Here is a 12,234-nt window from a genome sequence, read left to right as displayed (position 1 = left end):
AGAGATGTGAAGAATTTTTTTAAAAACCAAATGGTATAACCCAGAATACTGGGCTTTTTCACTTCTTAAGTCTGCATGGTAATTTTTCTGTCACTTCCCTTGACTCTCTCAGGATATCATTTCTTCTTGGTTTTGTCATCATACTTGCCTTGGGAACTGCCTAGGGCTCCAATCTACTTCTTCAAATCTACTGCTCTGAGAAACCGGATAACTAACCTTGTCATAGCGGCATTTGAAATGAGAGTAAACAGGCTCCAAAAGGGATCTATGATTACAAGGGATGATTTACTGTAGAAACTCTTTAGCATTTAGGTTTTCTGTTTTGTTGTGCTCTTCGGCTGGGCTCCTGAGAGTTGAAACTGGCAAAAGCTGGGCTTGACGGACAATCAACCTCCAGATAAATGAGTTCTTGTTGTGCTACTACTTATACATGTTTGTTATTTTAAGAATACTATTTTTTCAAAATTCATAAATATTCCTAACAGTAATACGGAGATTGGTTTTGTTTTGTTTTTAGGCCATTGGGGTTAAGTGACTTATCCAGGATCACACAGCTAGTAAGTGTCAAGTTTTTGGTCTGAAGCTGGATTTGAACTCAGGTCCTCCTGACTTCAGGGCCGGTGCTCTATCCACTGCGCCACTTAGCTGCCCCAGTAATACTGAGATTTAGCACATTCAATTTAAAATTTAATTTTGGAGTTTGACCACTAGCCAAAAGAATACGGGTAAGGGTGAGGATCATTCAAAATAATGAAATATCTAACAAAAGAAGAGTCATTCTGTGAAAGGTAATCAAATAGTCAAATTCTTGGTTCATCTGAAATGTTATGTATTTTTTTTAGATTGAACTAGATTAATAAAATTGATTTAGTCACTCATAATCACTTTTTACAACTGTGTCTGACAAAACTTAGGAATAATAATGTGGAAAAACTCACACAGGAAGAGAAGACCTCCTTCCTCTGTTGGATTTCTTTCCAATTACTGGTGTGCCAAAGTGCTCTGGATTTGTTAGTGGAAGCTGGTCAAGTGTCTAGAGAAGAACATACGAATTATCTCACAGGTTTTCTACTACAGTGAGCTTGTAACTTTAAGATTAAAACTGTCTCCTTACCTCACTCTCTGCAAAATGTCTCTCCCCTTTGAGGCACAGAGAGGTTCGTCTTAATGTCCTCTCATCACCATCATCGAACACTGCAATGAGCCAAAAAGTAGTACGGATTTTATTCAATATTCCATTACAAAATACAGAATGAATTTCATAACAAATATTCAACAGAAAACTTTCTTAAAACTTTTTTGACTGAACCTATGATTTCGCTGTTGAAGAGGAAACTTACTTTACCAATGCATGCTGCACTTCCTGAACAATTTAAGAGTTACAATGTGTCAGATTTGCCCAGGGTCACAATGTGTCAGAAAGGTGCCTTGAATCTAGTGAGGTCTTCTTGACTGTGAAACTGGCCATTTACTATGTCTCAACATACCTCACTATTCACTATATCTCAACATGCTATCATTACAATTATCTGGTACTGAATATTTACAAACTGATTAAGACTTCATTATTTCTTATGATCTGTGTGGGAAATCAATATTTGTTTCATTTCACAAAGCAAACTGACACAGGTTAAGTGGCTTACTCTAATTAAACCATCTTTCTTTTCTTATTCAAATTGCAGCTCCAGCCAAGAAACCTTGATTGCTATACATTTATTTAAAGCAAAAATAACAGAAAATTATGCCCCTTCCGTCCACTCTCTCCTTTCCCTAAAAGTAGTTCTAACAACTTGAAAAGCTGGTTCTTGGAAGCATGACTTTTTCCCACCATCTCTAAAAATGCTACTGAGTATGTGGAATGGCAGAGTATCCACCTGCAAAATATAATTTTAACCTAAAAACCTGTCTTTTGGAAGAGGACATTAATACACTAGAAATTAAGGAGAATTTTTTTTAAAGAAATGTCAGAAAAAAATCAAGTAGAACAGGAACATATAATTACAATTTTACCTCTAGAAAGGGACTTTTCATAAGAAAATAAGCCAAGGTTACAATGTATCTTTTTTCTCTCTTCATGTTCTAATATTGTAAATACTTAACAGAAAATGGTCTACAAGCAGAGGTGTCAAATAGGTGGCCTAAAGTTGGCATGGGGTCCACAATACTCTCCAGTATGGCCTGAACCAGATTAAAACTTGATTGGGAAATATTTAACATAGATAGGTAATATTAACATATAGCTTTCTAAGTTAATATGCGGCCCTCAGGGATATTTATGTAAGATTCAGAGGCCCTGTTTCTACTGAAGTTTGACACCACTGGTCTACTCTTTTGTTATTAAGTATAGCTAAGGCCTATAAATAAAGTCAGTGTACCAGTAATAGAATGACTAGTATTAGAACCATGTGGCTGATTCTGGACCTTGTGGTGATATGAGAGTTATAGTTCCTACTATTCCAACTAAGGACATGTACAGGCAATATCTTAAATCAAAATCATTACTATATTACACATCAAAATCAATAGTTATTCATTAAATTCAGGAGATTTTAAAAACAACTCCAATTCATTATCAACTTTAAAATTAATTACTGTAAGGATCATAAAGAAGTATGGAGAATGTACTAAATAACCATGGTATTATTCCAAAGCAACGTTTTATGACAAATGGAAAAATGATTATCAAAGGCTATTCGTAAGAAATTATTAATTTCCTTCTAAAGAAATATGTAGTCAACATCTGTAGAAATTAGGCAATTCTAAAATTTAATCTTCTGAAGATTAACTTCTGTTGAAATAATTCAAATTTATTTTTCATTTAAAAGACCCCCTTTGAACCTAGTCTCTTCTCTCCTTTCAGAATGCTGTGACACTAATCACTAAATACCACTTCTATTGTATAGTTTACCTGCTCAAAAGCATTCAAAGACTTCTTTATTTCCTAATGAGGTCATTAAGGCTTCTGCCTGGGTTTCAGATCCTCTATACTGTAGTCCCACTATTCATAAACAACCTATTTTCCACTTCTTCCCAAGATTCACTTACCCCTTTGATCAGACTAGTCTCACTAAGATCAAAACAAAAGAGAAAAAAAAAACCCCAAACACCATGCACAATTTCAATTCTGTTTCCCTCACAAGGAAATGTGCTTTTTCCTTTTTTTATAAATGTGACTCATCTTTCAAGAGCTCATTTCAAGTTCTACCCTCCTACATGAAGCCTTTTCTGACTATTCCAGCTCCTTCTGATTTTCTCTACTTACTGAGGTCATCACTAAGAGAAGGGATGATAACAAAATACGGATCTTAAAAGCTTCTGGTATGTTCATTTTTGTATATAATGATCTTTACTGATAATAGGTATCTTTAAAGTAAGGCTTTCAATGGCACAAAAATGTTAAAACTTTTTGACAAAATAGATGTTAACGTAAAATAAATAGTAAAAAATTATGTATATGTAGATATATACATATATATATCTCACAATTCTACTCTTTCAGAGACGATCATTAAAAAAAACATTTCTAAGAATGAGAACCATTAATATAAAGTTTCAGAAAAAATTCCTACCTTCTAAAATTTATACAACAAATTTACCTCCAAATCCCACATTTTAAAAAGTATTTTAAAGTTATCAAAGAATTTTATATCACCTCATCTGATATAATTTAGACATACAAGATTTATGGCATCTTCAGAAGCTTAAAGTCAAAATGCTGAAATCATCAAAGGCTTCCAGCTCAAAGTCTATGATATAACAATTCAACCAACTGATCTTCCTTAAACTGAAGATTTTAATAGTAGATTTGTTTCAGTTTTGGACTGATTTAATGTTAAATCCTGCCCTCCCCTCTCTACCTTTATTTGTATATCATATTTCTATCATATACAAATGCTACGCACATCTACACCTGTACACATAATCATTTCATGCCTAATATTTGTCTATAAAGAACTAGATCTGTGCCTATACTGATGCTAGTGTTGAGCTTCAAAGCAGATTAACAGAGAGTTACTGTCCTCATTAGTGATGATCACATCAGGACAATGGTTGGCCTGGTAAAATAGCCAACTGTGCTTGAGTTTTATTAAGTTCCCCATTTTGTTCCTAAAGCTACTTGTTGCTTTTTAAACACTTCTCTTTTAACGTAATTTTTAAAAGTCCTTGAGATCTACCAGCACTAATTAGATAAGCAAAAACTGGTAAAATTCCTAAAATTTGGTAACTATTGCTAGGGAAAAAAATCAACTGATGAACTTTAACAGACACATAAATATGTGCATATATAACATGCCAAAATGTCACTAACTTAAAACTCAATTTGAAATTGAATCACAAGTATGAAATAGGCTAGGAAGATTAACAGAATGCTGGTGACTTTCAAATGGAAAATAATTAGAATCAACCAAAAGTTTTTAAAAATACGTTTGTGCTAAACTGATATGAAATGGTCAGTGTGGAGGAAAAGATATTCAGTTACTGGGGCTTTCTCCTTCAGAAATCTCAGCAGAAACACAGTTCTATAGCTCATTTTTAAAAGCCAAGTAAAAATTACTTTATCAACTTTCACTATCTAACCCTTAGCATATAAAATATGTTAAACTGATTCAACAAACATTTGTTAAAAGCCTATTATGTGCAAGCAGTTGTATTAGAGTGTGGGGATAGACCCCCAAATCATTAAGTCACAGCTGTAATAAAGTTTATATTCTGTTGGGGGTATACAACATGTACAAAGACAGAACAAAGGTAACTGAGGAGGAAGAAAGTACTATCAACTGGGGTGGGAGGGCTCACGAAGTCTTTATGGAGAAGAGGACTCCTAAGGGAAGACAAGAATTCTGAGAAGCGATGAGGAGGGATAGAGAGCATGCAGAGTCTAAGGATCAGCTGACCAGTACAGTTTGGCTGGAACTTAGAGAATGTGAAAGGAAGCAATGGTAGAAGTCTATGAAGGTAAATGGAATACCAGGCAGAGAAATTTTTATCTTATCTTATAGGATAACAGTAATAGGAAGTCACTGAACACTTCTGAGTGGGAATTGATATGGTCAGACCTCTGCATTAAGAAGATCATTTTGGCAGCTATACAGATGGATTGGAGAGTGGGTGCCTGGGAGACAAATTAACAATCTGTTGCAATAATTTAGGTGAGGTAATGAAGGCCTGAACTAGGCAATGACGGCATGGGTAGAGATAGGGAAGATGGTAATTTCTACTCTGGACATAACAGATTTAGAGTTGTCAGGGGTTCATCCCAATGGAAATACCCAGTAGACAGCTGGCAAAGCTGGTGAGCCTGGGAGTTAAGGAGATAGATTAAGAACTCAATGTATGCACATAAGTTAGAAACTTTGTTACAGTGACAGAGAGGGCAGTAGACTACATTACAAAACTATTGCAGGAGTGGTGTGCTACAGTGATCCTTTAAACCACATATCCTGTGGAAGCAAGTCTGCAATGTGGCCATAAGAAACTCCTAAGACTTTCCTTTTCTCCTCAAGCCTCTTGTACCAGTCCCTCCCCTACACTTCTCCAAATGAAGACCACACCTCAGACTTGACACAGAAAAAGAAGAGTCTTGGTGTGCTCTTTTCTCCCCTGTACATCTCAAACCATGCAAACGTCACTCCTCATTTTCTCTCTGGTACCGTTTCATTATGTGTATTTGCATCCTCAGTACATACCATGGCACCTAGCACATGGAAGGCATCTCATACGTATCTGTTGATTGCATGATTCCTTTCTGTCTCCTTTGACAGACAGTTCCCACAATCATCCTCTCCCTTATCTACTGGCTCAATCCTTAACCAGTATAAACACGCCTGTGTCTCTTTTAAAAAGATAACACACTTAACCCCGTCATCATCTCAAACCACAGCATGCGCTGTCCCCTCTCTGTTGCTTATGTGTATGTGTTTTCTCTCCCCTGCTCCTTTCTTCCCTCTCTCCCCTCATTCTTTCACACCCCACACCCCCAGCCAAACTCCTAGAAAAGCTTGCATAGTTTCCATGCCTTCTCTTCCCCTCCACTAAATGCTCAACTTTTTCCAGTGTGGCTTCCGTTCTTATCGATAACTGAAACTGATCTGTCCAGTATTAATCAAGTCTTTATAACCTCTTTGCAGCGTCTGACAACAGTGACCACCATCTGCTTCCTCAATACTTTCTCCTTTCTTGATTTTTGTAACATTGTTCTCTCTTGGCTCTCCTCCTGTCTGATTGATCCTTCTCGGTTTCCTTTGCTGGATTATCCATATCATGCTCCCTAATAGTGGGTGTACCCCAAATCTGTTTTAAGCCCCCTCTTCTCTCATTAACTCCCACATTATCACCTCTAAGGAGATGACTTTCTAACCTAACCCTAGTCTCGCTCCTGAGTATTAGTCTCAAATTGCCAAACACCTATTGTAAATTTTGATTTGCCATAGACATTTTAAACTCAAAGTAAACTGTCTTTTCCCACAAATTCTTCCCTCTTCTGAACTTTCTGGTTTTTGTGGAAGTACTACCATTCTTCTAGTTACCCAGATTTGCAACTTGAGTCGTGCTTGACTCTTTACTCCACCTCACTTCACACACCCGATCAATTGCCAATTTTTGTCAATTCTATATCCATGATATAAGTTCACATATTTTTCTTTTCAACTCACACAGTCAACACCCTAGTTCAGGCTCTCATCATTTCCTCCCTGGATTATTGCAGAAACCTTCCAGTCAGTCTCTTGGCATCTCCTCTTTCTAATTCAACCTCCACATCGCTGCCAGGGATTTTCATAAAGCACAGGTACAACTGCATCATTCTGTTGTTACTCAGAAGACTCCAAGGACTCCCAATTAGCTCTAGACTCCAACAAATTCCTCTGGCTCCAACATACCTTTTCAGGTTTATTATACAAAAGTTTATGGCAGAAAAGAATCTATCTTACATCAAATTACAATTTAGAAATTGACAACCAATTTCACTGTAAGAAATCATGAAGTACTAGTGGCAATAATTAGTTTTGATCAACTTGACAAGTCTTTAAATTATTAAGAAACTTATTATTATTTGAAAATAAACAAGGCAAGATCAGTCATAAGATGAAAAGAAGGAAGAGAGGAAACATATGCTAATTTTGCAATTATGATTCAGCTATATATTCGGTAACAAATAAAAGTAATGTTTGGGAAAAAAAAGATATATAACTTCATGGCTTATTTCAGTACTTAATATGGGTCTCCCCTCCACCAACAAAGACCTACCCCACATTCAGACACATCTTAGTAGATTATCTTCATGAGTTACTGCACTCCCTATCCCACTTCAAATCATCACCTGGTATCCAACCTTCTGGTGACGATCTATCTTCTCTGCACCTAGTAAGGTTGGTTCTCAGATGACAGACAGTACCACAGTCCCATCCCTAAACCCAAGCTCAAAATCTTTTCAATTTCTTAGGGTCTGTAAACTATGCCATCAGAGGACAAACTCTGGCAACAACACAGAGTCATATTCATGACACGGTGAGGCACTGAAGTAGAACTGGAGATGTTATACCATTATCATGTTTAATAAAGAAACAAACCACCTAAATCAATGTTTAAAATTTTTGCTGCAGAATAATAACTATCTTGAGAGTTCATGAGTATACATTATTGTTAATAGACATTTACATGTTTTTTTAAAGTTTGCAAATTACTTATAGCAATTATTTTATTTAAGCCTCAACCTGTACTACACATATTACAGGCATCATATCTGTTTTTCAGATGAAGAAGCTGAGGATTAGAAAATTTAAGGGGCATTCGCAGTCAAATAGCTGGTAAATAGAGTGGCATTTGAATCCAGGTTTTCCTGACTCTAAGCCTAGCACAATACATGCAATTTCTCTTTTACAGAGCGAGCCCCATTCTGCAAGGGGAAGGGGATCCTCCGAAAGGTCCATTTACATTAAATAAGAACTGGCTATATATACACTATGCCATGATGGCCAGAATGTAATCTGTTACATTATTTTTATAAGAAATTTTGAAAGATTTTACTACTCAAAATAACCCCCTCAATTTACTGATTTTATAATTTTGACATATTCTCTTTTTCTTACAGAAATGACTAACCCTGTGTTGTACTTGAGATCAAAGAGTGTCATATAATCAAGTGTCCTATTTTGAATAACAATGGGACAAAATCAGTTCATTTTAAAAGATGCCAAGTTCTCAGAAGATACCTAATTGCTTAGTATTAGTATATTATGAAAGGAGAGGGAATAGATGTTTTTCTTTACCATAGACAATAAACATGCATATTTATTCAAACACTGGTCAACTACTGAACTACACGCTAACACAGGTAAATGAAAGCTGATACTTTAACATCTAAAATGATTCATAGGATCACTGGTGGAAAGTTGGAAGGGACCTAGAGGTCATTCCGGCCAGCCTTCTCAATTCAGAAATGATGAAATTAAGGGCCAGAGTAGTTCAATGGCTCACCTGGTCACATAAGCAGGTCGTGGCTGAGCCAAGATTTGAACCCAGATCTTCTTTCTGATTCCAAGTCCAATGCTTTTCTACTATACCACAATGTCCTTCTGTAACTGCTTTTCTGTGAGAGAATATATAATCTTTTCTCTTTAAGGCATATTCTAAACTTTGATTAAATAACAGCTTATAGCTTAGGAAATCATTTATGTACATAGATGCTGAATAAAAGATAATAAATTTCCTGCCTGTAAACCTTAAGATTCCTATAATTTTTATTCCAGGAAAGTACCCAAGAGAACTGTTTCTTTAATACTTATTTCTTTTTATTTTTCTAAACTAAACACATATAATACTTTTTTAGGGGAAAAAAACCTCCACACTTCAAATGCAGTAAATGCTGTGTTTAAATAAAAACACAGACTTGCAGAGTTGCAAAGAACCTCAGAGGTCACCTGTAAAAAGAGGGAGTTGGATTACACCCTCTCTGAGCCCCTAAGAGGTAAACTGATTTACCTAAGATCACATAGGTACTAAGTAGCAGAGCTGGTATTCGAACCCAGGTGCCCATTAAGCAGTCATTCCATTAAATCCATCATAACAGATTCAAAGGAGATTGTTTCTAGATTCACTGTTAATGAACCAAAAATTAAGTACTCTCTAAATACAGACACAAGAAAACACGGAATAATTTTTAAGATCCCTCTAGCTTTTATTCTAGAAAAGTACCAAAGAGAACAAAGTTTCCTTAACATTTATTTCAATCATATTTCCTTTAACTTATAATCACTAATTCATGGGCAATTAACAGCACTCTATACAGTTGCATTTTTAATGCAACAATTACCATACATAGATTTATGTTCTAAGAAATAAAATAAAAAGACTCACATGTACAAAAATATTTATACCAGCTTTTTGTGGTGGCAAAGAATTGGAAATTGAAGGGATGCCCATCCATTGGGGAATGGCTGAATAAGTTGTGGTATATGAATGTAATGGAATACTACTGTGCTATAAGAAATGATGAGCAGGCTGACTTCGGAAAAACCTGGAAAGACTTACATGAACGGATGCACAGTGAAATGAGCAGAACCAGGAGAGCACCGCACACAGTAACAGCCACATTATGGGATGATTGGCTTTGACAGACCTGGCTACTCACAGCAACGCAAGAATCAAAGACAACTCCAAAAGATTCATGATGGAAATTGCTATTCACACCCAAAGAAAGAAATATGGAGTCTGAACGCACATTGAAGCATACTATTTGCTCTCCTTTTCTTTTGTTGTTTTATTTTATTGCTTCATTCTTATGGTTCCTCCCATTTATTCTAATTGATCTTTACATCACGAGTAATGGGAAAATATGCTTAACATGAAAGTGTATGTAAAGCCCAAGTCGGATTGTACGCCATCTCGGGGGGAAGGGGGAGAAGTGAGAAGGGGAGAAAATTAAAAACTCAACATTTTATGGAAGTGAATGTTAACAACTAAAAATAAACAAATTAAATTTTAAAAGAAAAAAGAAATAAAATACACACACATGTATGCACTGATTGGAACTAGATAGTGTAAAAAACATTAAAATCTTTTTTTTTCTTTTTGGTGAGGTAATTGGAGTTAAGTGACTTGCCCAGGGTCACACATCTAGTAAGTGTTATGTGTCTGAGGCTGGATTTGAACTCAGGTCCTCCTGAATCCAGGGCCAGTGCTCTATCCACTGTGCCACCTAGCTGCCCCAAAACATTAAAATCTTGAAAACAACATGACAATACTTTAATATTAAATCACGCATGTACATAGAGATGCATAAACTAATAGGTTCACATTCTCTGTGACTAACCCTACCAGGCAGGAGGAGGTCAGAGGGGATAGGAATGTGGTCATTCTCTATTAATTTCATTATTAATTCAATAAAAGTCTCAAAATCAAGATAATTAAAATCTCTTACCAATACACCTGCAAGTGTCGTTTCAGTAATTTATTGAAACAAACTCCTTTAAGCATTTGTAACAAATACTTCAATGACAAACTGTCAGAAATACTGTTACGAGAGAGAGAGAGAGAGATGCAAAGAAATACATTCCAATAATCGGAAATGGTGTTATGGTATGAAAAGGTTATTAAATGCTATTTAATTAACATAAAATAGGAAGTATTAAACGAGAGGGAGAAGTCAATGGATTCAGGTTAGAAGAACAGGATCCACGGGTGAGTTATGAATAGGGTCTAAAAAAAAAAGGGATATAGCGAGAAGGAGCAAAGAAAGGATATCTATATATGACAGTTTCAGCTCCTAGAAGAAGCCACTGGATCACATTTTGTTTTACTTCTCCCCAACAGCAATAGAAAGAGCAAAGCCCCAAAAGGCTTGTCTTCCCAGGACAGAAATGAACTCTGTGTGTTTGGGGGGGGGGGCTGGGGAGGAATGAGAGAAGTAAAGGAGGAATATTCATCTCTTCTGATCCCTATTCCTTACCTTCTAATTGCCTATCTTTAAAACACCAGATTAAGTTTGCCTTCAAAGTTCCCTAGGCATCCAAAAAAAAAATTCTCTGAACTAATTTACATTAAAATATAATGAATCTACTAGTAATAAAGGAGAAAATATCAGATTTCTTCCTGTTTTCACCAAACTTTAGGACTGGGAGGAACCCCACAGACATCATCTAATCTAATTTATATTTTTGGAAGAGGATATTTTGATAGGGTCAAAGAGGTTAAGAACAGGATCAGCAGAAAACCGGAAAGGCATAAGAAAGAGGTGATGGTGGTGATTTTCATACAAAAAAGGTTATCACTGAGGAAAAGAAACTTCACAGATTTCATAATTTGCTTAGGGTTGGCCCTGCTTGTCCAACTGCACTCAGACAAACAGTAGTTTTTCGACAAAGTATTCTTGTCTTCCGCAGCTGTGCACATGTGCAGCTTGGCAATAACACTGATGCTGAGCTGTTTGATTTGTGAAGTTTATTCATACAGCTGACTGCTACAGAGTAGCTTATTTCCCAGAGACTTGGTGCAAATCAGAATGGTGCAGTGGGAAGAAGCATGGAATGTGGAGTTCAAACCAGACCTCGGTTTTAGACACAGTTTGCTAGTTACTACACGTGTGACCATGAGTAAATCACTTTTCTGGGCCCCAATTTTTTCATCTGTAAAATAAGAAGACTGAGCTAGATTATCTCTAAGGTCCTTTCTAGCTCCAAATTCTAGGATTCTAAGCATCAAAAGAATAAAGATCAATGGCCAAGAATAATTATCATATTACTGAAATTTGTTTTATCTTTAATAAATACAAAATTTGTTAATATTAAGCAGGTCACTACACTTTGAAAGAACAAAGCTAAAATTTCCAGTCCTTGGTAATGCTTTTACTAGAGTTATAATCTAACTGACTAAACACATCACCTCATAGGAAAAAAAGATTCAGTAAACATTTGTTAAATACAAGACTTGAATAAACTATGAGACATTTTACATTTGCTAGAACTCTACTGAAGCATGGCACTGAAGTGACCCTGGATTCCCAAGAGCAATGTCAGCAGACTATAAGCTCTAAAAGGTCTTACTGTCAAGCTGGAAAAGTTTTAGAGTATATTCCCAAAGATAAACTATACAACTTTTCGAAGGATCAAACTAAGTTCAAAGGAGTTCATCACCAGATTGGTGAAAATCTTAAATATCATCTATTTCCACACTAATATCTACTTTACATATCTATCTATCTACAGCATATGCTTGACTACATGTCTCCTTCGCCAGAAT

General features: G+C 35.9%; 1 protein-coding gene across 4 annotated transcripts in view; it reads right to left on the bottom strand.

The window, feature by feature from the left end:
• ARID4A (AT-rich interaction domain 4A) overlaps window positions 1-12,234 on the bottom strand; it is an 82,406-nt gene that overhangs the window by 54,084 nt on the left and 16,088 nt on the right. For all 4 annotated transcript variants that reach the window (XM_020986463.2, XM_078151512.1, XM_078151513.1 and 1 more), the window contains 2 exons: window positions 1,115-1,194; window positions 939-1,033 (listed from right to left, as the gene is read on the bottom strand). In XM_020986463.2, coding sequence (XP_020842122.1) covers window positions 939-1,033; window positions 1,115-1,194 — 175 coding nt within the window. The remainder of the gene's footprint in view (window positions 1-938; window positions 1,034-1,114; window positions 1,195-12,234) is intronic.

Source organism: Phascolarctos cinereus, unplaced genomic scaffold (genome assembly GCF_003287225.1).
Source record: "Phascolarctos cinereus isolate Bilbo 61053 unplaced genomic scaffold, phaCin_HiC Scaffold_3;HRSCAF=262, whole genome shotgun sequence".
NCBI lineage: Eukaryota > Metazoa > Chordata > Mammalia > Diprotodontia > Phascolarctidae > Phascolarctos > Phascolarctos cinereus.
This window is presented reverse-complemented; position numbering and strand designations above follow the sequence as displayed.